General features: G+C 43.2%; 1 protein-coding gene across 1 annotated transcript; it reads right to left on the bottom strand.

Annotated features, from left to right (window-relative positions):
- Positions 1–1,947: 1,947 nt before the first annotated feature.
- On the bottom strand, positions 1,948–19,180 carry diras1a (DIRAS family, GTP-binding RAS-like 1a). The gene is made up of 3 exons (XM_048975791.1): positions 18,765–19,180; positions 18,534–18,586; positions 1,948–7,475 (listed from the first exon to the last, which is right to left on the bottom strand). The coding sequence occupies exon 3, from the start codon at positions 7,437–7,439 to the stop codon at positions 6,843–6,845; it is 597 nt and encodes a 198-aa protein (XP_048831748.1). The 5' UTR covers positions 7,440–7,475; positions 18,534–18,586; positions 18,765–19,180; the 3' UTR covers positions 1,948–6,842.
- Between the last annotated feature and the right edge of the window lie 4,280 nt (positions 19,181–23,460).

Below are 23,460 nucleotides of genomic sequence, written 5' to 3'. Positions count from 1 at the left end.
GTCCCCACAATGTAGTGATTACAAAAAATGTGCATGCACACACATGGATGGGAATAAGATTCAAGCCCACAATCTGGGAGGTGTGATGCTACAAGGTCACGCACCAAGCAGGCTTACCACCCCGCGGGTCTTCATGGAATCGATAATTATTTTAAGGAATATTTAATGCACTTGCAGATTCTGTCTGGTACACATGTATAGATCCAAATACTGTGAGACCACTTTGGTGGTTCTCCATCATCCACAGTCGGGTTCCAAGCTCTAGTGACCGTTAGAGGCGTTTCATCCCTCAGGACGGTGGAGTTCTCTGTTGACTCATTTTGTGAGTGTTATTTATAGACAATGAAAAGACTTCCACTGAGTTGGCCTGATTTTTCCTGATGCGTAAAATTATGCTGATGCCTGTTCCTTTCCCCCTGCTGCCATTAAGACCCAATTACCAATAGGCATGTCCCTTAGCGGCCCTGGGGCAGCAACGAAATGGGAAGCCAGTGACACCCTGGGAAGGTTAACCTTTACACCACACAGAGGTCAGGCTACAGCGGACACGCCAAGGTGGTAAGCATTCACCTTTTAAGTCCCTGTAATCCCATGCGATTTCACTCCACATCCATGTCAGCTGTTTGAGAAAAGGACTGCAAAATTTGTCACTTAAAGCCAAAATCATTCAATATCCCTGAAGAGGTTTAATCAGAATATGTTTAATCAAGGACAATTTGGAATCAGAGTGGGCGAGCCTAGATAGGGGAGACATGGAAGAGTTTGCTGTGAAAATCTGAATGAGACTATTTAGGTTTAAGTGGCAATTGACTATTAGTATCCAGCAGAAATGAGGATCCTGAACAGTTCCTACACCCAGAATTGTATATGAGCATGCTGGGTAAGCAGCAACTGTGAGACAATGTGGTGTATTAGCTTCACCGCTTGTTTCATCCGTCAAACGGATAATTTTGAGTCGGAATCCTTGAAAGGGGATTTAAAGGGAACTCTCAGTAAGAAACAGGTCTTTCTTCCACAAAAATATTTTGCTTGCTTCTGTATTCAGCTTCACATGTGACTTGTGTGGTCCGGTTGGATTGCCGTGTGGCACTCATTAGAGCCCAGAGTCCGCACCCATGACCTTCTTAAGTGGTGTGCCGGCTGAGAGCACTGTAATTCAGAGAAATTATAGTGGTGCTGGCTGCCAGAGCCGCTGGCATACAGAAATTAAAGGAAAAGAGAGAAAAGCACAGAGCGAGAGGCACAATCAGAGCCACAGATCACATGGCTTTTATTTTGGCTGTTGGCCCCAAACCCAAAGTCAGGTGTTTTTCAAACCACATCTTGCAAAAATATATGGAATGGAGAAGGAATCATCGGCACAGAAAAATATTATATGGAATAGAGGAATAAAGGCAGGTAAGAATAAATAAATGGGATTTGCTTCCCATTTACATACCTCGCTAGGCTTTTTGAACATATTAAAGATCAGGTTAATCTTACAATTTTGATGAAATATCTTAGAGTATGATGTTAGTTATAATGACTAAATCAGGCTTGCCTAGGAGGATGTATGGAAAAGAGTATAATAAGTAGATATATGTACAATACTAGGTGCACGGATAAGTGGTTTGGAAGATGGATGGACGGATACTGGGTGCACTGTAGTCGCAAACAAATGTTGAGATACGAGCCATGTCCCTTTATTGTTTAAAATGGGAATTTGCTTTTCTCAATATCCTTACCTGGGCGAACCAGCGTCTCCATGTGGATTGAGCGATGGTGTTACCATGGCAACCGCATCTCGTGCAGAATGCAGAAAGCAGGGGGTTGGAATTAAACAGGAGCGCAGTGTATGCAGATCATTCCTGAACAGCAGTGAGATTTGAGCAAATGAGACCCTCCCAGATCCTCTTCTACCTGCGAGGGTCTGGTAGCAGGATGACCAAAAAAAAAATAAACAATGGCTGCATTTTAAAAGGTGTTTTATTAAAAAAAAGTCATTTTGTATGCAGACTGATTATAATATTATTTTTATTACTATCATCATTTGTCATGGGATGCATGAACACAGTATATCATTGATAGGAAGACTATTGCTAGGAGGGAATGCTAGATGGTAACTTCATTAAATAAAGAGCAAACATTGAAAATATCTGGTCATAATCTTAGAAATGAGAACAGAAGACTGCACAGGGGTTCAAAAGACAGATGCTTCACAGTCTGGACCTTTGTCCTCATGCTGGCGTGTGCAGACAGCTACCCATAGTGACAATGCTGGACATGCGGGGTTACAGCAGCGAAGGCCACAGCCCCCAGTCGCTGTTAAATGCCAAAATCAAAGAACATCCTCCGAGGTCCACTACTCTCTTTCTGTCAGCTTCCCTTCCAGAGCTGTCCAATGTCCAGGGATGTTCTCATTTGTATGACGACAGCCAGTCGTCATGTCCAGCTGCAGCTGGAAGCTGTGGATTGTATCTTGGTCCGTCGGTTGCTGAAATTTGCTGTGGTCTATTTTCACACATGCCGCAGTAAAACCTCTAGTATTGTCCTACTCCTGTCCAGAATATCTGTGCGAGTGTGTGTGTGTGTGTGTGTGTGTTTGCACCTGTACAAACATATATTACACTCGGAGGTATTTACAACAGATAACAGACCTTAAACCAAAGCCTAACACAAAATTAGGGAAAAAATTCCACAACTGGATTTTGTTCGGAAAGGCAAGCATGAACCGACAAACACACATAAAAAGTTGACAGAAATACATTTGATTCTTTCCTACAGATCTTTCCCTTTCATGTAAAAAAAAAATGTACAAAATTTGAAATGCATTTAATGGCACATCGTGTGATGCTTTGCCCGAGCAGTCCGGTTTGGAGCATCTCCTCTCTTATTATGTATGTGCTTCTCAAAACTCTCTTTGCCTTCACTTTGTAAAAAGGTTATCAGCAGAGGAAACAGGACAGGACAGGCACAGTGTTTTACTGCCACGACAGGACCAAAAAATGGTGGGATAGCTGGTGAGCATAACGGACAGTCCGAAAGGCATCATTTCTGAGTTTGGCCCCGTAGTTACTCAGCACTGCAGTGACTTTTCCCAGGTGTGGGCGGGGCGGGGGGAGGGGGGGGTTGTCAAGGAGCACGCAAAGGCTGTTGAATCCTAAACTTGCTGCAGGCAAGAATATATTACTGGCGGGGTGAGTTCTGAGAAATGATGGCTTTCTTTAAAACAATTCCCCATATACGATGCAATAGATCCACCCCCACCGTATTTAAAGGTGCAAAGAAAAACCAGGAGATAATATGAAACATCTTCTTCATGCAGCACTCAAGCAGACTCCCTGGTTCTGGCCTTGTTTACAGGTCCCAAGTGTCGTGGTGACACATCAGGAGAGCGCCGTCCTACGGGGTCAGAGTAGGTGACGGCTGTGCTCCTACCCTGTGGCTCCCTGGAGGGTTCATTCTCCTATTATATCACACAAATAACGATAATAGTATAGTTCCGACTGTGGTGAGTCAGTCAAATCCCTGCACCTGGAATTGAATGCCATTGAAGAAGAACAGGGGAAAGCTAATTTCCATTAGGACTGTGTGTTTCTGTTAACGAGACACAAGATAAGCGGTCAAAAGAACCAAAAGAGCACAAAATAAATGCAAGGAAATAAAGAATGAACAGAAACTTTGCCACAAAAAGGAGGACGTTAGAAAACGGACACACCTCTTTCAGACAACGCTGACCCGAAATCTTACCGCAGTATTGCCATGTTCTGAGTTAAATCGCAACATATTTAACTCCAGTGGGAAATGCCTAAGTTTGGAAGGTTGGAATCTGTGATTATTGTCAGGTTTTTTTTTTTTTCAGACAGGAAATCAGGTGCTGGTAAAACAAATCCCTGCTTCAAATCCATTTTCTGGTTTGAGTTCTATGCTCAGAAGAACATTTATAGAAGTTTCATATTTAGTGTCTGAAAAAAACTCCCTGAAGTATAATCAACGCAATCTGAAAAGTGCTAAACTGTCCGGACATTTTATATATGTATACCAAAAGGATTTGCTTATGCAACACAAACCTTCAAATACTGGGCACTTTGTTGAATTATTATACATATTACGTAGGGTATATATTTATATATGTATATAAAAGAACATAAACACTATGAAATATTTTGGTAGTCTGCTCCTCGTACTTACAATTGTGCCAGAATAAAATATTTTTTTAAATATTAGTCGCAAATTATGTATAGTAGCTATAAATTAATTCAAAATGTTTACATGCAGTATGTCATGTAATGTCTCCAAATTTTTTACATCTGGGAAAAATTATAGGTTCTCTTCTGCCATATCCATTGATGTGGATGCATGTCTGTCGCAAATTATAATAAAATGAACTGCAGTTATTCACTATTCTGATTAGTTTCATTGGCCATGGTACCATGAGGTATGGTGACAGCCCGTAACGTGCTTTTTAGACTACCAAAGTATATTGTTTGAATCCAACCTCAAATCATCTTTCTTTGGTTCAGGTTAGATTGCTTCCCTTTTTATTAGATCAAAAGAAGCAGGAAAACTAAATCGTTTAATCTGGGCGGTTGTCGCCGTAGATGGAGATCTTGGTTCTTGCAACCTGAGACACTCCGAAAAGCCCTAAATGAACCTGCTCAGGACATCGACCATTATTGCTCTGTCTGACCACGCCCACCCTTTACACCACACCTACTACCTGGTCTCTACATTCCAACCACTCCCCTCCTTCCTGACCTGGCCAAACCACCGGACAAGACAGCTGCATTATTCCGACCCCTTCCTGCATCTAACAGGAAGTCCCTGGGGCGAATCAGTTTCTATCATGACATTGGGGGAAGAGGAATAATGTACCAAATAAATATGACTATTTTAGGCAAAAGTTTTGATGAATGATACCATAGTACTCTACTAATAGAGTAAAAGGATTTACCTTATTATTTGAATGTTTTTCCCTATAGGTCAAAATTGCTCAATGATAGTTTAATCATTATAGTCATAATATCTATCTTTCCTGCCTTGTCATTTATCTATATCTGGACCAGATGCAAATGTCACTCAAAAGTACATGACCAAACCAGTGTCTGCATCGTTTCTAAGCCTTCTATAAGTGCCGTGACTCTAAAAGACGCATGGCACATGAAGGGTAGTAGCTCCACTCTTCCTATTTGCTTACTAGATTACTAAAGAGAAGGATATATACCTTCTATCGCCTGTTTAATGGAGAATTGCGGGACTGTGCATTGTGTATCTCACACGACGTTCATGCTACAGGATGCAGCTGTCTAAATGTATCAATCTTAAGCCTGCATTTCAGAGATAACTGATTTGAGATGGATGATGCCATTGGGGGAAGGATCTCTCAAGGTGTACAGGCACCAACTTTCAGCCTGACTCCCTGTCCAGTGGTCACTGGTGGTACCTGAGGTGATGCTCTCCCCTTCCACCCCATCCCCCACCTCCACCGCCTCATCTGTGAACATCTCGTTGGGTTTGGAAGACACCAGCATCGAAAACAGGCTAGTAAGAAGTGACGTTGTGCCTAGGAGTTATGAGAGCAGTCAAGCCCTGTCTCTGAATGGGGAGGGAGAGTAAGAAACAAATTAATCAAAAACATGCTAAGGACTCAAAGGCGTTTCTGTTTCACAGATGACTTTTTCAAAGCAGTAGATTTTACTGCTGGAGAGTTTTTTTTTTTACAGTAAAAAAGGCCACTCTTCATCAGCGGGATGTTCCAAACAGCCCCCACAACTTGGCACGGATAGGCAGTAGCTGGTCTCCGTGTGGCACTGCTGGACACGTGAGGAGCATGCAGACGGCTGGAGCGGAACCAGCAAGTGAACCTTAAAGACTACCAGTGCTGAGAACTACAGAGAGACACTAGAACAGGCCGCCTGCCTTGTAGCTGAGTCACATTGTATTATCAGAATAGAAAGAAGACATTTACGCATTACCAGATTTGGCAAAAAAATTCAGCATGTGGCGTTTCAAACGTGACTCAAGAATGTAACTTCTGTCCTGTGTTTCTCTGGTACAGAACACCAGGAGAGGTGAGATTTCAGCCGGCAGAAAATATCAGGGCTAAACATGGAGACACAGGAAAAGCTGAAGGAGTTTTCTTCCTAAACAACATAAATCTTAAAAACAGCAGCCGAAACCTGCGGTTTACTTTATAGCTGCCTTTTCCTTCCTTCCGTATCAGGATCTTTCTGCTGGGCCGACTTGTGAAATAATGGAGTGAATTTTTTGGCAGATTTTGCGGCCGTCTCGCTGACACAGCAGTGGCAGGGTGTCAGCGGCCTCCATCCCGGTGCCTCGGCCCCCGGATTAAAATCTGTAACTTATGTGGCTGAAGGAAAAATAGAACAGGAGGAGGGAGAGGCAGCCCCAAACAGACCCACCATGCAGGACAAAACGCCATGCACACCAGCACACAGGGGTCGTCTCCACCAAACCACCACCATGACCTCGGCTATAGACATCCCACTCCCTCTGCTACCGTCACTGTTTGGGATCATTGAAAGTTTGGCATTGTCCTTTTCCGCTTTTCCACACTTCTTCTGTGTCAGTCTCTCCTTCCTTGTTGGAAGCTCCTCCTCACAAACGACACATTCCGATTAAAAAAGGTGACGCTTAATGAACTGAGTATGCTGTGAATGGATCATGTTATCATATGAGAAAGGAAAGTGGGCGGTGTAAGGGGTTACATAAAATTCTGCTAGGTCACATGGTTCTTCGCTCTTCTTTTTGAACACACCTACTCTTCCCCCAGCTTTCACCTCCAACTCGCGTCTACTTGACCCCTTCTCCTCCTCGTTCCTTCTCCCCTGCTCCCACCAGGCCTACATGACGCTACACTTGCCCTTGAGCTTGTCAGCACGCTTCTGCTTGTTGGAGCGCTTGCCGTCGATGTTGAGGCTCATGTTCCGCTTCTTCTCCAGGTTGAGCAGCTCCTGGAAGAGCTCTTTGACGTTGTAGTTCATTTTGGCCGAGGTCTCCATGAAGGCGCACTTCCAGGTGGTCGCCTGGGCCTCGCCCTCCCTGGTCTCCACCTCCCGCTGGTTCTCGTCACACTTGTTCCCCACCAGCATGACGGGGATATTCTCTATGCTCCCTTTGATGGCCAACACCTGCTGGTAGATGGGCTTGAGCTCCTCCAGCGACTGCCGGCTGGTGATGGAGTAGACCAGGATGAAGGCGTGACCCTTGGAGATGGACAAACGCTGCATGGCGGGGAATTGGTGACTGCCCGTGGTGTCAGTGATCTGCAGGGTGCAGACGCTCTTGTCACAGCTGATCACTTGCCGGTACGTGTCCTCCACGGTGGGGATGTAAGTGTCCCGAAAGGTTCCCTTTACGAAGCGCAGCACAAGAGAGCTCTTCCCCACCCCCCCGGCCCCGAACACCACCACCCTGTAGTCATTGCTCTGCTCTGGCATCTTGGCCTCGAAGCTTCCACACGTATTTTCCTAAGCCTGAAGAGAAGAGAGAAAGCACGGGTTTGTAGGGCATGAAGAAACATCACTAACATCACCTCTCAAAATTCTGGTACCTCCACCCTCCCATCCTCAAGGATAGATGCATGTGGTGTGAAGTACCTCAACCACATTGGCGTGGGGAATCTGTGCAAAGCAACCTCTCTGAAAATAAGGGATCACATATGTCTGATTTAACACGGATCTTTGCCAAATGTTTCTGAGTTCATCTTTTACTTTATGTGGAATTTTGAACAATTTTTTAAAAATTCTATTTCACGTCATTATTAATAGAAACCATTCATAGATTTTATGACAATTCTAAACCAGGTAGTCTTTCATAATTTAATACCTGTAAGTAGATGTGCATGCAAGTTTGGAAGAGTACAGTATTCCAGGTTAAACGCTCCTTGACCCAGTGTGTAGCCGTTTAAGCAACACGGTTTACAGGCCCTTTTGAAAGAGGTCCTTATGCATTATCGTTTATCTAAGCCTGAAGCATCTCAGCGGAGCAATGGACGATCGATAAGCTCCTTCAGTGCTGCGACTGCCCCACGGGCTGCGATATCAAAACACATTGCGGCCACAGCATCTCTGAAATATGACCAGTACAACACTGGGCCCTGGGAAATCAACGTCGTGTTCGTACGTCCAGAAAACAATGCCGGTGCTTTTAACGCTGAGATCTGATTTCATTCTTAATGTGATTAGGCAAGGAAACGGAAGGCAGGTCCCGTCAGAGTAATATGATCAAACTGCTTCAGCGTCAGGCTCATTACTATATGTGCCTCATTTAATTCAATATGACATACTGTATGTATGTAACTGTGTATTTGCGTGCGTGTGAAACAGAAATGCAGAAGAAATTAGGAGACTAAATGTGGGCGATGCAGGAAATGCACATCGCTTAATGCATCCCTGTGTGAATCCCTGTTTACGCATTATTCTGGGCAGCTGAGTTAGCATCCTCACCCACATCCAATTGTATTATGCATCTGATTGCCCCTCTTCTCTGCATGCATGCGTATCAGTGCATTTCAGCGTTTGTTGTGCATCCCTGCATGCATCGCTGTAGATGGTTATACTGTATTTGGGTGTGTCTCTTTCACACACCTACATACATCTGGGTACACAACACAAAGGTCAATATGGAAAACACTCATTTTATGCATTTCAATAATTGGTAAACAAGAAGAACTATATTTCTGGATCCAATGTCTGGGTCTATAAGCCAGAAACTGTGCAATAGCTACTTAACCAATTTAAGTGCCCCAAATTTCCACAAAACCATGCTAGTTCGATGTCCTACTTCATCCCACTACACACTGCACATTATAAAAATGAAAGGCAGCTGTTAGACGGCATCTGCAGATGTGGATTCCCGGCTTGTTGAAGGCATCACCTGGTGTTCTCCTCAGCCTCCGCTGCTGATCTGTTTTCCCGTTTCGGCCAGGTTCGTGCCGCTCGTGCCATGCGCGTCCCGCGTCCGCGCGTGTTTTTGTGGATCCCTGCGTGTGGATCCCTGCGTGTGGATCCCTGCGGCCTCTGCCTCCGTCAGCACAAGGGTCGGACGTCGTTAACAACTCATATATCTTTGCCGAAGCTCAACCTGAAGCCATCGGTCTTTGAGGCGGGGGAGACTGGGAGATGTGGATGACAGATGAATTACACCTTTGTGTCTCTCAGAAGGAGGACAAACCGTCATCTCCATCATCTTAACCCGTCTTACATTGTGCTCAGCTCTACAGGAGCCTTCACAACTCCACGGACTGACAAGAAAAGCAGTTTTTACTCTATAACTTCTGACAGGCATATAGAACTGTAAATATATAAATGTCACTGTGAATCATGTCAAACTATAGACGAACACCATTCCAATGCATTAGATTAGATAATAAAGCAAAGGATTAAGACAGTTACATGAGGAGCACTGTGGACAGGGACCCCAATGTGACTTTTACAGGAGGGCGTCATGTCATCCCCAGCTCCCCCAAAAAAGAGCTGCTCTGAATACCCCAGGCACGCTCTCCGACTGAGGCACACACGAGGTCACCCCATGCGGTTAAATCAATAAGTAAATGGCAAGGAGCCTTTGATCGATGCCTTTCAGCTCTATGACAGAAACAGCAGGATCTCCAGTCCACTGCCTGCAATGATAACTGACTTATCCTTTCTGGGGGTGGGGGGGGGGGTGGTTGGGGGCATCTTATTAATTTATATTTGCCTGGGGCTTGCAGCTGAAGCAATTTAGTGTATTAGTGACTTTAGCCAACCTGTCCTGCCAAAGCCAACATTAACTCTGGCACGTCCCCCTCGAACGTCCTCTGTTGTTTCCATGGAGACCAGCCGATGGCGTCACGCTCGGAAATAACCTCCACGCTTGTGTTCATCAAGCTCATAAATGCGGAGAAGGCCGCACGTTGGGCCGCGGCGCGGACCACACCATTCAGACCGATAAAAACCTGCCACCAGAGTCTGCCCATTAATAACAGCCAAATGCGGGTCACCCAGAGTAACCCAGAGACAACCGGAGTCACCTGTCTTGGGAAATACCTGGCACAAGGCAGCTTACGGCTGCTAATCTGTAACAGGCTTCCAAGTAATACCTGCTTTCACCTTAAACGAAGCCTCCTCAGCCATCCGTCTTCCTAAGGCCGTAACATGCAGTGACAGCTGGGGCGAGAGGAGCTGCGCTCCATATGACTGGCTGCCATTTTCCCTGACGCATTGACCAGCCGTTAGTAACTGAGGATGCCACTGTGACGAGCACCTGATGACCTCGAGGAGGCGGACGAGCAGAAAGCCTGCTGGGCCTTGAGGTCACCTGTAAGTGCTATTGGAATGTTTAAGCCTGTCCTGTGAGTGTGCTGTAAATACAGCGTGTAAAGAACGCCCTGCATAAAAAAATGCACCCTTGCTGATAAACCAATGGAAGAGCACTTTATCCCCACAACCGGCGGTTAACGTGCACATATGTGGGCTCCACGGTAAAGGTTGATGAGGGCTTGCACACTGCCCTGCCTTCCCTTCTCTTCTCATACTTTCTTGTCTTTTGCGTATTTTTTGGGAATTGCCCAAGTACTGAAAGGACTGTGATTGAGGTCTGTTGCGGAGGGATAGCGGGTGAAGACGTGAACCAGCACAAATCATCGACGTCATCTGTCAGCTACTGAAAAAAACCTGTTGGTAGGACTTAAACGAAAAATGATTCACCTCTTTTTAAAACCCCAGCTATAATTACAACATTAGCGTTCAATTCAGTAACATTAAGTTGTAACTATTCGGTATTTCGCTCGGTATACGTAGGCCTACCGCTGTAGCTGCGTTTCTGGATTTAACGATGCCTGGCGCTCGGGAATCCTTGATGCAGACTTACATTCACTGTTATTGCGCTGCGTCCTGTTGTGCTGAACGACCGTGGAGCCCAGTCATTAGCGGTAAGTGGTCCATTGTTATCTCTTTGCTGGATCAGCATAAACGTACACGGAGGGAGGAGATGTACAAGCATAATGATTCATTTTAAACTATTTATATACGGCGCCCCTCCCCCATAGTTACCCCGAAGTGCAAAGTGAAACTCCCCGTGGCCCAGAAGCATGCATGGTCATATGGTACAACTGCGTGTTGGGCAGGTTGACGAAGACCACCCCCCCTGGCCAGCCAAGTCAAGCAAGGAACAGACGGACGGAAAAAAAGGACAGCAGCCATGAGACCTCCAGTAGTCCTACGGTGTGTAGGAGTGTCCCGTGTGTCTGAGGGTGAGAGTTAATGCCTGGAAGGAATTATGGATGCTCAGTGTGGGAGTCAAAATCATCACACACCACCATCCGCCCAATTCACAATAGTAAACTGCAAGAAATAGCTTTTCTTTTTTTTTTTTTTAGAAAAAAATCCTTAATTAAAAAAATTATTCCCAAAACCAACCTTGCCAAGTTTAATGTTTATTTGTGAACTGCAAATCACCAGGTTTCATGCGGGTTCTCCTCTCACAGTCCATAGATGGTACAGTCCATAGATGGTACAGTCCATAGATGGTACAGTCCATAGATGCTCAGTTAGGCTAATTTGTCTACAATTCGCCCATAATGTGTGAGTGTATATGCCCATCATGGACCGGCTTCCCATCCAGAGTGCGCCGAGCATCACATAACATTCTGTATTAAAGAACCTACACTGAAGATATAATGCTAAGCTTCTTATCAGCTCATAAAATACACACCCAACTGCCCTCCATCTCTCACTGCCCAATAAACATTTCCTCCAATGGTTTTATTTAATGAATTGCCAAAAATAAATTCATAAATTATCAAACAAATCCAACAAATAAAGTCTCAAATTATAAAATGGAACAGGACTAAGAACCTCGATGACTGTCTTTCAATGGACCAATAGCAGATTTTAAAGGCTACTGAGTATTCTTAGTTGTTACCAAATACAAGTGCAAGATTTAACATATAAAGATCAAAGTACTTATAACCACAGATACATCCCCTAATCCCCCAACTGCTTGTTCTGGTCAGGATAACTACAGATAAAAACTCTCAAAAGCAATATAAGGTAAATCTTTCCAGCACGGATTTAATTATTTATACAAAATTACGATAATGGAACAATAATATACGCATAACCAATAATGATAATCCCATGTCAGTAGTCATTTACTATTTGTAACTGTCAGGAATAGAAACTAAGAGTAGCTATTCTGCACATATATTTTTTAAAATACATTTTATTGGTTTTAAATCACCTACTATCAATTTCGCTTCTAAAAAAACTCACATAAAATGCAGTTGAACGTTCATGTCTCGAGGGAGGTCCCTGCGACTCCACAAACACGAAAACCCCCACTGGACTATCCCTGCTTATAAGCAAAGAGACTCTGCCCTATAAATAAGGCACTGAATGTGGGTCAGTGACCAGCTGGTAAGCTTCAGGTCCTTCTACACACCCAGACTCCAGAAAGTATATGTTAGCCAACCTCTCTGGTCTTTTAACATGTACAGGGGCAGTGCTCAATGGACACGAAGAGCTATGGACAAAACCCACCTAAGTGTCAGAAGTGCGATCACGGTGCTGAGTGGGCACAGCATGTCCAGCATTTTAAAATCTAATTATCTCATTTTTAATCTAATTTTTATCAAATTAGAAAATTAATAAGTGCCTAGCTGCCCAGCTGGTTCAAAAACCTGGTAAAATTTGAATGGGATGCTCTGAGTTTAGCAAAGAGGACCAAGGCAGCATTAGATAATTTTATAATTAAATAGTAATTTAATCTTTATTTAGTTAAATCCTGATGCAGCTCCACCTCCTTGACAAATCCCTGCAGCCACTTACCAAGACAGTTGCTTGAAAACCATTGTGTTATGAAAATGACATCATCATAATAGTAAATTTAAATAGTATGTCAAAGAGAAAAAGATTTGGAGGTTGAGAGTACTAGAATCACAATAACAAGAGTATTTCTTAGAGGAATCTGTCTACAAATGCAAGCATACACTATATAATATTGTTATTACAATAGCCAATGAATGACACCCAACAAAAACAACTAAAAATGACATAGAAAACCCCGGGTATCACATAAACACATGAGACCGAAAACAATTTTTGCTATAAAAACAGTAAAGTAAATGCATTTGTTTAATCAGGTCATGATTATGGTTATATATTATTGAAAGTACAGTACAGGTACAGTATACCAGAATTAATTTTGCCACCACTTACCACTTGAAGATACGATTGAAAGGAGAGGATGGTGGTGTAAGTTGTGGATTTAACGAGAAGATAAATAAGGTATCTCTTGGCCTGGCTATTTTTGATGCCTTTTTTTTTTTTACTCAGGAGTGGTGAGGTGTTCCGTTTTATTTTATTGAGAAGGTCAAAAGGGGGAGCCACCCTTAACCAGGAATGGGAACAAGTTACACAGTGGCGAGTCCGAGTCCAGTCTCGAGTCAAATCAAAGTCAGATCTCAGGTCACGTACCTTCAATCCAAGTTGAGTCGAAGTCATCATTTTTACTGTTGAGTCGCAAGACATCAAGTTGTGACTCGAGTCCAAGTCAAGTTGTGAGTCATGTAACTTGAGTCCATACCTATGTCAGTTTTTTTTTAACTTTAGTGATTAAAACCCACTTCATAGGAAGAGATGGGTTGAAAAGAGAGTCTCCACTCTGTCATGGTTGTCCTCAAACAGTTTTTATGTCCCTGTATATGCAGGGAGTGAAACATCTTTCTAACAATCTCAGAAGACCTTGCATTCAGCCAATTGAAAATGCAGACAACAGAAAAGTAATATACACTGAAATAATAAAATTAACGTTATGGTATCCGGAGGGGGGACTATAACCTCAACTCTTCTCGAGTCACAGGGTCCAAGATAGGTCCAAGTCTCCTGCTGTCAAGTCCAAGTCAAGTCCAAGTCTATCCATCACTCATGTCAAGTCGAATCACAAATCATCAAATTTGTGACTTGAGTCTGATTCAGCAGCGAGTCAATGATTTGAGTCCCCACCTCTGCCCTTAACACCCTGGATAAACCATTCTGCATGCCAAAACTTTACCTGCATAGAGGAGAGGACTGCAGGGCCCTGGAGCCTATCCCAGACAGCACAGGATGCAAGGCTGAAGGACAACCTGGATGGGATGCCAGTCCATCACAGAGCTCACACAAACATACACTGCAGGTAATTTAGAGACACCAATTAGCTCAACTGCATGTCTCTGGACTTTGGAAAGAAACCCACCAACATGAGAGAACATGCAGGCTCCACACACACAGAGCCAGGGGGGGATTCAAGCTCAACTGGGCAACCGGCACAGTGCTATCCACTGAGCCACCATATTGCCCCCCCACCCCCCGCCCCATAAAGCAACTCCTATTTCAAAATAACATTTACTTCACATAAAGAAAAATCATTTGTCAGAAATGAACATTCGGCGTAGATCTGAGGTTTCAGTCAGAAACTATTCATTTGGCAGATATCCAGCATGCAAAACACCCCAAGCATCTAAATTACCATGGAGATTCAATGGAAGACTCATCAGATGGATTCAAATAGCCAGGCATAATGACCTATTTGAGGTGGTTTCCATTTTAACATGTTAGTTTTAATGAACCCATTGACAGCTACATGGTAGCATAAATAGGAATCTGTCGTTGCTGTCCCACTGAGAAGCTAAGGTACATTCAGTCCTTTGACGCCTTAAATATGTTAAATTGAGTCTGATTCTTTATGAATCAACCTTTAATGTCGCTACCTTTGGGGTTTTGATCTATAAAAATTTAAACCTAATAGCTATTTACATGTCAAAGACAGTAATGCATGTCCATTTTATTTCCAGTAAGGGCACGGATTCTTCAGTTCCTAGTATGATCTCTTAGGTTCTATTGTCTAATGCCATCGTTCAATGAGGTCTGACTGTTGCTGCTTAGAAGTATCTACCACGGCAAAATAACATTGTCACCCCTAGACCAGAACTGAGTTATCAGTCTGGGCAGAACAGGTGTGAGTCCACCTTCTTCCAAATAGCATTCATACCGAGTACAGGAAAATATCAGGAATACGCAGAACTGAAACGAAACCTGACTTATAAAGGGGCAATATCAGGAATACGCAGAACTGAGGCGAAACCTGACTTATAAAGGGGCAATATCAGGAATAAGCAGAACTGAGATGAAACCTGACTTATAAAGGGGCAATATCAGGAATACGCAGAAGTGAGATGAAACCTGACTTATAAAGGGGCAATATCAGGAATACGCAGAACTGAGGGGAAACCTGACTTATAAAGGGGCAATATCAGGAATACGCAGAACTGAGGGGAAACCTGACTTATAAAGGGGCAATATCAGGAATATGCAGAACTGAGGCGAAACCTGACTTATAAAGGGGCAATATCAGGAATACGCAGAACTGAGGGGAAACCTGACTTATAAAGGGGCAATATCAGGAATAAGCAGAACTGAGACGAAACCTGACTTATAAAGGGGCAATATCAGGAATACGCAGAACTGAGGCGAAACCTGACTTATAAAGGGGCAATATCAGGAATACGCAGAACTGAGACGAAACCTGACTTATAAAGGGTGTGCAAAGATTTTTTGTGAGTTATTGACTCTTTTTAGTACATTTTTCACAAAAACAAATCCCACATGCACGATATCAGATAATATAGCCTTCTGTTCACAGCAAATGCTTTGCATGAGTCTACATGTTTCTTAACCTATAAACATGGCACTGCGGAAGGGTGACTTCACGAATATCATTGCTAGTTCTGTGGAAGTGTGTGCATGTGGGATACGTGTGAGATATTTGCGCCTGAGGTATTTGCCTTCGGGGGTCAACCACAGCATGAACGTACACTACGGTGTGATTCACAGGATATTAATAACCGCTGAGCTATTTGGAGCTTTTAGTTCAAACGTGTTTACAGTCTGTTCCATTTGAGCCTTAGAAATCAGATCAATTGCTGGGGATATAGTCCTCCATCTATCTTCCAAGTACTTACCCTGGTTTTGGTCACAGAGAGGCTACAGTATATCCCAGGAAGCACAGAGCATACACAAAGTCATATCCCATAGGCACTTTAGAGATACCAGTTAACTTAAATGCATGTCTTTGAACTGCAGAAGAAAACCAACAGAGCACAGAGAGATCATGCAAACTCCACACATAGGAAAAGGGAGATTCGAACCCGCAGCCCTGGAGGTGTGAGCTAAAATTATTCATAACTCTTTCAAATCTGATGCCATGAAGCTGAGTATACTCACCGCCTCGATTACTACTGAAGATTACTGCCCGATTCACTGCCTAAACAGCCAAAAAAGACCACTATTTAGAATAACACATGTTCTCCTTGACCTAAATCACAAGTGTTTTCACTCCCTGAAGTCATAGATATGTTTTATGGCCCTTTCCTTTGTGCATAACATTCAAAAATATGTTTTTCTAGACATTCTAGGACTCTCATTGATTTATTAATATTTTCAAAACAAGCAGCAAATCTTGACACCAGATGAGTATGTGGTCTGAATTTCATCGCATTGTCAGTAAGCTGACTGAAATCAGCTAAACTTTTCATGCAAGTTAAAGCTTTAATGCATTGATGGCTAGCACACCAAGCAATGAGAGTAATTAAAATAAGTTATCAGTAAATAAGCCAGCTTGCATAACATGGAGAAATTCTGACAGTGAGAATGCAATGCTGAGATGAAGAATCTTTGGATAGACGAAAATGATTTCTCAGAAAACATTTGTTTTTGTTCAGTTTAAGAATAGAATTCAGTTATTAATATAATTTTATTGTATATAACATAGAAATAAATTATGAAGTAAAAAGGCACTTTGTACGATGACTAATATATCTTTTGTAACAATACCAATGATTCACTCAGGAAATTATAGAAACTGTGTGTTTTTATAAATATTTGTTTTCCCTGGGTTCCAGTTGTTTCTGTATTATGATTGAATAAATCATTAAACCAGGTACAGTATACCAAACTGTGAATTTTTAATTAATTCTTATAATTAACTCTGCCAACTTTAGGTACCTAGTTGCCATATAAAATCCACTATTATTTGAGCCACGGAAGGCATCAAACTTCTGACTAGCTTATAAATCAGCGTTAAACCAGGAAAAAAACATATAAAAACGTGATGAATGTGTTGTAAAATTCCTTCTTCAACCTTGTATTTTTTCCTCTCTGTCTCTGGGAAGATGATTCCTCAGAGGTAAAGGATGAAACTGCTCACACAGTCATCATTAACATGCTTCTGAATGTAAATTGCTCATTAACTTGCCCAGGTTCCCCACACAAACTACAGGCACTACCAAAGTCATCATGTCCATATGAAATACTGTAAGCTGTATTGGTCGCTCTCTTAGCAGGAATGGCTCAGGTTCCGTCCTGGAAATGGTCCATTTGTCTAAACTACGCTGCTGTCCGAATCAGCTAAGTGTTACAGTGGATGGCTGTTCAACTTCAATCTTTAGGCAGGAACTAGCAAATAGTGGCCCTTTCTGTAAATATCACACTAAGTAACAGAATGATGGCTGAAAACAACTTGAGGCATCTGGAATCATATGAACTTGTGCCTTTCTATTGATTTCCAGCCAGCTAGGTTTCTTCAGCATGTCACCCCTTTGCCTAACTCCCAGACTGCTGATTTACCTCCAAACAATATCAATGCCTTCTTAAACACACTCTCTCTCTCTCTCTCTCTCTCTCTCTCGCTCTCTCTCACTCGCACACACACACACACACACTTCATATGTGTAGTGATCAGTCCTTATGTATGCGTCAAAATGCACACGCAACTGAGCGCATTAACATCCAGATATTGAAACAACGTGGGTGTAGGTGGCTGGAAAGGAGTATGACGTGATTTTTCTACCTAGGCAAATCGTGACTTGGACGTTTACTCCCACGGCACATGTGAATAATGTCCAGACCATCACTCCATACTTAACTCACAGTTTATTCGCCGTTTTCCTGCACGGCAGCTGGACGACGGACAGTGCAGCGGGTCAGAAGCACTGTTTTTCATGCCCGGCGAAACTGGGATAGAGTGAGCATCACACTACCAGTTACAACACCCTCCCTCCCTGCCAGCTACCCCCTCCACCCAACCCCCCAACCCCAAAAGCCAGCTGTCAGATGCTCTTGCGATCCTGTGGATATTTTTTTCACAAACACAAGCAATTAATTTGTATTATATGTCTCCATACACATTGTAACACTCGCACCTACAGTGGCTTGTGCCTGAATAGTCACTGAAGCACAACGCAACGACACATATGAAGCGATACATGCACTCCCATATGTACATGGCATAACATCGCCGTCGTTCTCTAAATAATAAATAAAATAAACCGTGCAATCATCATCAAGTTCTTCTCAACGTATCACGCAATGCACACATAAGATCATAAATACTTGGAGTTCACGTTAGACTCATATTCTGGCACAGAGTTGCATCCTGTCGATCCACACACATTCCCAGGCGGACCCCGTTTGTTTTTCATTCATAAATAGTGGTCGGGAAAAGGTTTTCCTCACCTGTCTCCTTACTCTGCTCCTTCCCAACGTGCCGCTACCTTCTCACACTGAGCCTAAACACAACGGCAAACGGTGTCCCGTGAAATTTAAGAATACCTTTTTTATCGCTCAATTTTTTAACATTTTTGGGAAATCCATCACTCTATGGAAATAATATTTTAGGAAAGTGTAAACACACGGAGCATCCAGAAGCACACTGCTCATTTATCAAAATAAATAAGTATTGCGTACCTGAGCGCAGCCGCTTTTTTCCTTTGCCCTCTGGTTATATTAACAAAAGTAAATGAAAACCTGCGCCGTCTGTAGCATTTTACAGTATTGTAGCGCTGACGGACTGCTCCTCTGTTCACTGCAGTCTCTCGCTCTCTCACACTCCCTGTTCTCTCTCACACACCCTCCGTCCCTCCCTCCCTCACTGTTTTTCTGATTTAAATCCCTTGATACTAAAGATAGGAGGTGCTCTTCTTTTTCTCTCTCAACTAGCTCCTTCCACACTGAAAAGTGACGCAGACACTATAACCCCCCCCCCAGGTTTTACGCTCTTTAAAAACACTGGTTTCTAAATCCCATCATCTGTAAGTCGCCGCTGATACACCGCTCCCGAAATCAGGGGACATCTAGCGCTTCCATTACTGGCATATGTTTCATTTTTCTATGACTACCACGCGTATCGTCTCACAAAAAAAACAAAAAAACAATTCGCATCATAAAACTTGTCGTTGCAAGCAGAATGAAAATTTTCACGAAATAGAAATTTAATTTTCTAATTTAAATTTCACCACTATATTATCGTATCGTTATGAAATATAATTTGGGTCCAAACAGCGTAGCTGCTGAATCCCAATTATTATTATTATTATTATTATTATTATTATTTGCAGCATCCGTTTAAGTGTCATAACGGAGTTCACAATGAATACATATATAATTATATGCGATGTAACCTAGTGGATCGAGATGCGAGCAGGACATCTATTTCGTCGACAACGTGCGTCAGGAGTGACTTTAGCTTTGCCATTTGAGTTAAATCCATCTGCTGATAAGCCTGCTATGTAATATAATGTTGACGAGACTCCCATATCAGAAGCTAAATATCTAAATAATTCACACATTTCATTACCTTCGTGTACTATACCAAAAGACAATACATGTAACAAGTGTAATTTGCCTGGTTTGGAACAAAGCATTTTTTATGAATGTTATCTTTTCAGAAAAAAAATAAATAAAAGAGCACGTAGAATGATGATATCCTGTGGGCCCAGTAAGCCTTACGGTTCATTTTAAAACATAATGATGTAAATTGCATTCAGGCCACCGTATAATTTGTTATATGGACATAATATATAATTTCATAAAAATATAGTGTTGAATTTGTTTCCGTATTTTCGCACTGATAGCACGTCGAGGTTCAATTTCTGGGATTATGAATAAGCCTTTGTCTTCCTCCAGCGGCTAACTGATGAACAGCAATTGTCCACAAGCCTATACAGTCGAGCATAAGCTTAGATTAATTTTGCACTGATTTATTCAAATAGTAATAAAATTATAAGATACAGATTATGGTTATGATAAGTCATTGAAAAAGAAGTAAAGTACAAATACCTTAAACTCAAAACGAATGTGATTTTTTTTGTTGGTAGGTTCGTTTAATATATTTGTTTCACATTAAAGATTTCACATTATACGGTTATTGACGACTAATGAATTTCAACACTACAAATTAAAGTGATCCAGTACGCAAAAACTATAACGTCGCTGTATCGTTATAACACAAATTACTTTGCCAACATGGCGTCTTGGTCACTTGGACACAGGAGTTGTTATAACAGCCTCACTAGCTCTTGGGACAAATCCCAGTGTCCAGATCAGCGGCATCATTCTTCTAATTCCAATTCTTCGAATGTTATCAGCTCACGTTCTGTTGTTCTCAATGACACCTGCACTTTGAAGCAGCTCTCTGGCACCCCCTGTCTGTGGTCTATTGGCTTCACATCTGGTGATTGAGATATCCATGCCAGATGCGTTGCGTTTTTATCCTTGTTCATCGAATTATTGGATAAGAGGTCATGACCATGTGAGAGTATGTCCTGTCACTCTCAAAGACCCGACTTGGAAAAAAAAGCAGAAATGCACTGCTGGTGAAGGTGGCCACTTAACAGCTGTGTTCTTGTGCGATGTAAACACCAGCAGCTCCGGAATGGAGCCAAACCATACCAGGAACATCTACCCAAACAATGAGGGTGAGGTTAGACCCCTCCACCATGGCACACATTCACTCATTCCTGTAGGCTTCTTATAATATTTCACAACAAGGCAAATGAGTCCATCGCTCAAATTCCTGCACAAAATTAAAGCAGTTTGACTCGACAGGCATAAAAATCCTCACACCTTTTCTGTACCAAAAGTGTCAGGATTAGTCCCTCCCTTAGCCAGTTCAAACCGTCATTTCCCTGTTTGGTCAGCAGGTGTCACTGACCATCCCGTTTTCCACTCGCTTCCATTGTTCTGTATCCTAGTACATTCTCTTTGCTCCTTGGGCCATAAGGTGGGCAGCTGCCAACTAAGCATCTCTCCATTCATGGGTTGGAGGCCCGTTCAAACGTGTTGGGCACCTTGTGTGTTTTGCTCTTAGGATTTGTTTAAAACTCTCTTGTTAATTATGTTTTTTGTGTTTCTGTGTGGATTCCGTGTTTGTGCTTTTTGCTAATTTCTCCTGTTTGTGTCTAGTTTTATAATTAAATCCTGCTTCACCTTTTTCCCCAGTATCACCCATGTAGCCCGAGTGTAGGCTTTTGAATATACCTTCACCTGTGTTTAATCAGTAATTGGTCCACACCTGTCCCTCATCTAATCTTTTGTCTTGTGTATTTCTGTGTCTACTCGTGCCCTGTTCCCCGGTCGGTCATTCAGTCATTATGCTTTTGTTGTTTGTTTGGTTCCTGTAAGTCGAGTTTCCCCATATGAAATGCGTGTGTTACCTGAGTGCGTCCCTTACCTGTGTCCTTGCTATAGTTTTACTTCTCAACCTACCTTTGTCTGACCCCTTCTGATGTCTTTTGGTTGCTGTTTCTTTTGGAACTCAGTTTGTTTATAGATCCTCCTTCTTGTCAGACCAGGAGTGTCCTTCCATCATGCTCCACCTAACACAAAGAGCTTCTTGCCAGTATTTTAATCTGGGATGGGATGTTAATTGATTTATTAACATGTGAGCCTCACCTGTACAGAAGTCCCCGATTCCAGTGTATTTTGTATAACTCATTTCCTAAAATGCTTCCTATGTTGGACATACCAGCAACTTATTAAAGAATTTCCGGCACCACTTTGCAATGAGGCTCCCTTTTGCCACTTGTAAATGGTAGAAGGTCATTAATAAAAAGAAAACTGTGTTATAAAATTGTTTGAAATTGTCTATTAATAATTTACAAAGCGTTGCAAGCTAATTAATAACCAGATTATAAACCATTCATAAATCCTTTATATGGGTAACCTTATTGTAAAGTGGCACTGAATTTCCACCTGGGAACATTGAAAAATAATCTTGCCTTATCGACAACTACCCTGTTTGACATAAACGATGCATCAGTGTCCAAGCAATTAGAACATGGAAGATTAATATTTTTCGTTGGATTTCAAATGGCAATTTTATTTCCCAATTTTATCTTTTTATACTGAAAGTTACGTAAGGGAATACTAGTATTATTATTATTTTTTTACATTATTGTTCATATGAACCATTTGTGTCTTGCTGCAGCTTCCACGAAGCGGGGGAGCAGCACCGGACCCAGGACTGAGGTGCAATTGGAAGGAAAGGGGAATGTCCGGAGAGTCTTCCGGATCCTGGAAAGGCTGAATGTGGGATGCGAGTCTTATTGGGTCCACCCACCGACAAGGCAGGACTCGTCCAGACTCAAGGGCTTTGGAGGGCCAATGGGACTGGGTCCTGGGGGAGGAGTTGTCTGGGCAGGTGATGTATGCCCCCATTTTCTCCTCTGGGAGATGGAGACTCGGCTCTCCCCTCTCTTGAGCCCCAGCCAATATTGGTGGCTGCCCGCAGAACCTAGGACCAGAGTGGCCCAAGTCTCGGGCAGAGGCAGGGGGGCACACGGAGCAGGACTCAGGGCAAAGCGAGCTAGTAGTGAGCCAGGAGGCTGCGAGGAGGCTGCTTGGGCATTGACAGGAGAAGATGTGGACACCAGTGGGACATCAAAGTGGAGGGGTCATGCACCATCGGTACATCAGCTGACAAGGTAGGTGCTGGCGAGACATCAGGAGATAAGACTGTGGATATCTTCAGTTTCTGTGTATAAGCAGGTCAATGGATCACAATCTTACCATGGGGAGTATGTGACAGTGGGCCCTGGATGGGATGCATGGCAGATCAGGATTCAGCTGGGGCCCCAAAGAGCCTGCAGTCTGGGCAGTTTCTGTCTGGCCCTCTAGAGAATGTTGGGTGACCAAAAGGTTTTTTGGCTGCAAGCATGGCTGGGAGCAGCCGAGGAACCTGAAGGCGAGCAGGGTGAAGCTGTTACATCTGGAAGCGAGTCGGGGTCGGCTGAGGCACCCGGAGAGGAGCAGGTCAGGATGCCAGGGGCAACCCCTGGAGTTTGCTACGAGATGGCAGGCAACACTAAGTACCCCACACTGGCCAGAGTGGCATCTTGATCGATGGTGTGACATCATCTAGGATGGGCATAGGCAGAACGGTGTTACTCAAGGCAGGCTCCTGCTGGGCTGGGTTCTGGGGACTCGGGAAGGGCGATGGCCTCTTCTGAGCCTGGCTCTGGAGGCTCGGGTCGAGTGAAGGCCTCTCTCAGGTCGGACTCTTGAGGCTTGGGAGAAGGAGGTGTGGCTCCTCTTGGGCTGGACTTTGGAAGATTGGGTGGAGAGGTAGCCCCTCCTGGGCCAGACTCTGGGTGCACGACGGCCA

The sequence above is a fragment of the Brienomyrus brachyistius genome, chromosome 15, assembly GCF_023856365.1.
Source record: "Brienomyrus brachyistius isolate T26 chromosome 15, BBRACH_0.4, whole genome shotgun sequence".
NCBI classification, from domain to species: domain Eukaryota; kingdom Metazoa; phylum Chordata; class Actinopteri; order Osteoglossiformes; family Mormyridae; genus Brienomyrus; species Brienomyrus brachyistius.
Note: the sequence above shows the minus strand (reverse complement) of the source record. Positions and strands in the feature narration are given on the sequence as shown.

What these genes read in the sequence shown, in the direction of transcription:
- diras1a (XM_048975791.1), bottom strand. Translation starts at nt 7,439, where the DNA reads ATGCCAGAGCAGAGCAATGACTACAGGGTGGTGGTGTTCGGGGCCGGG.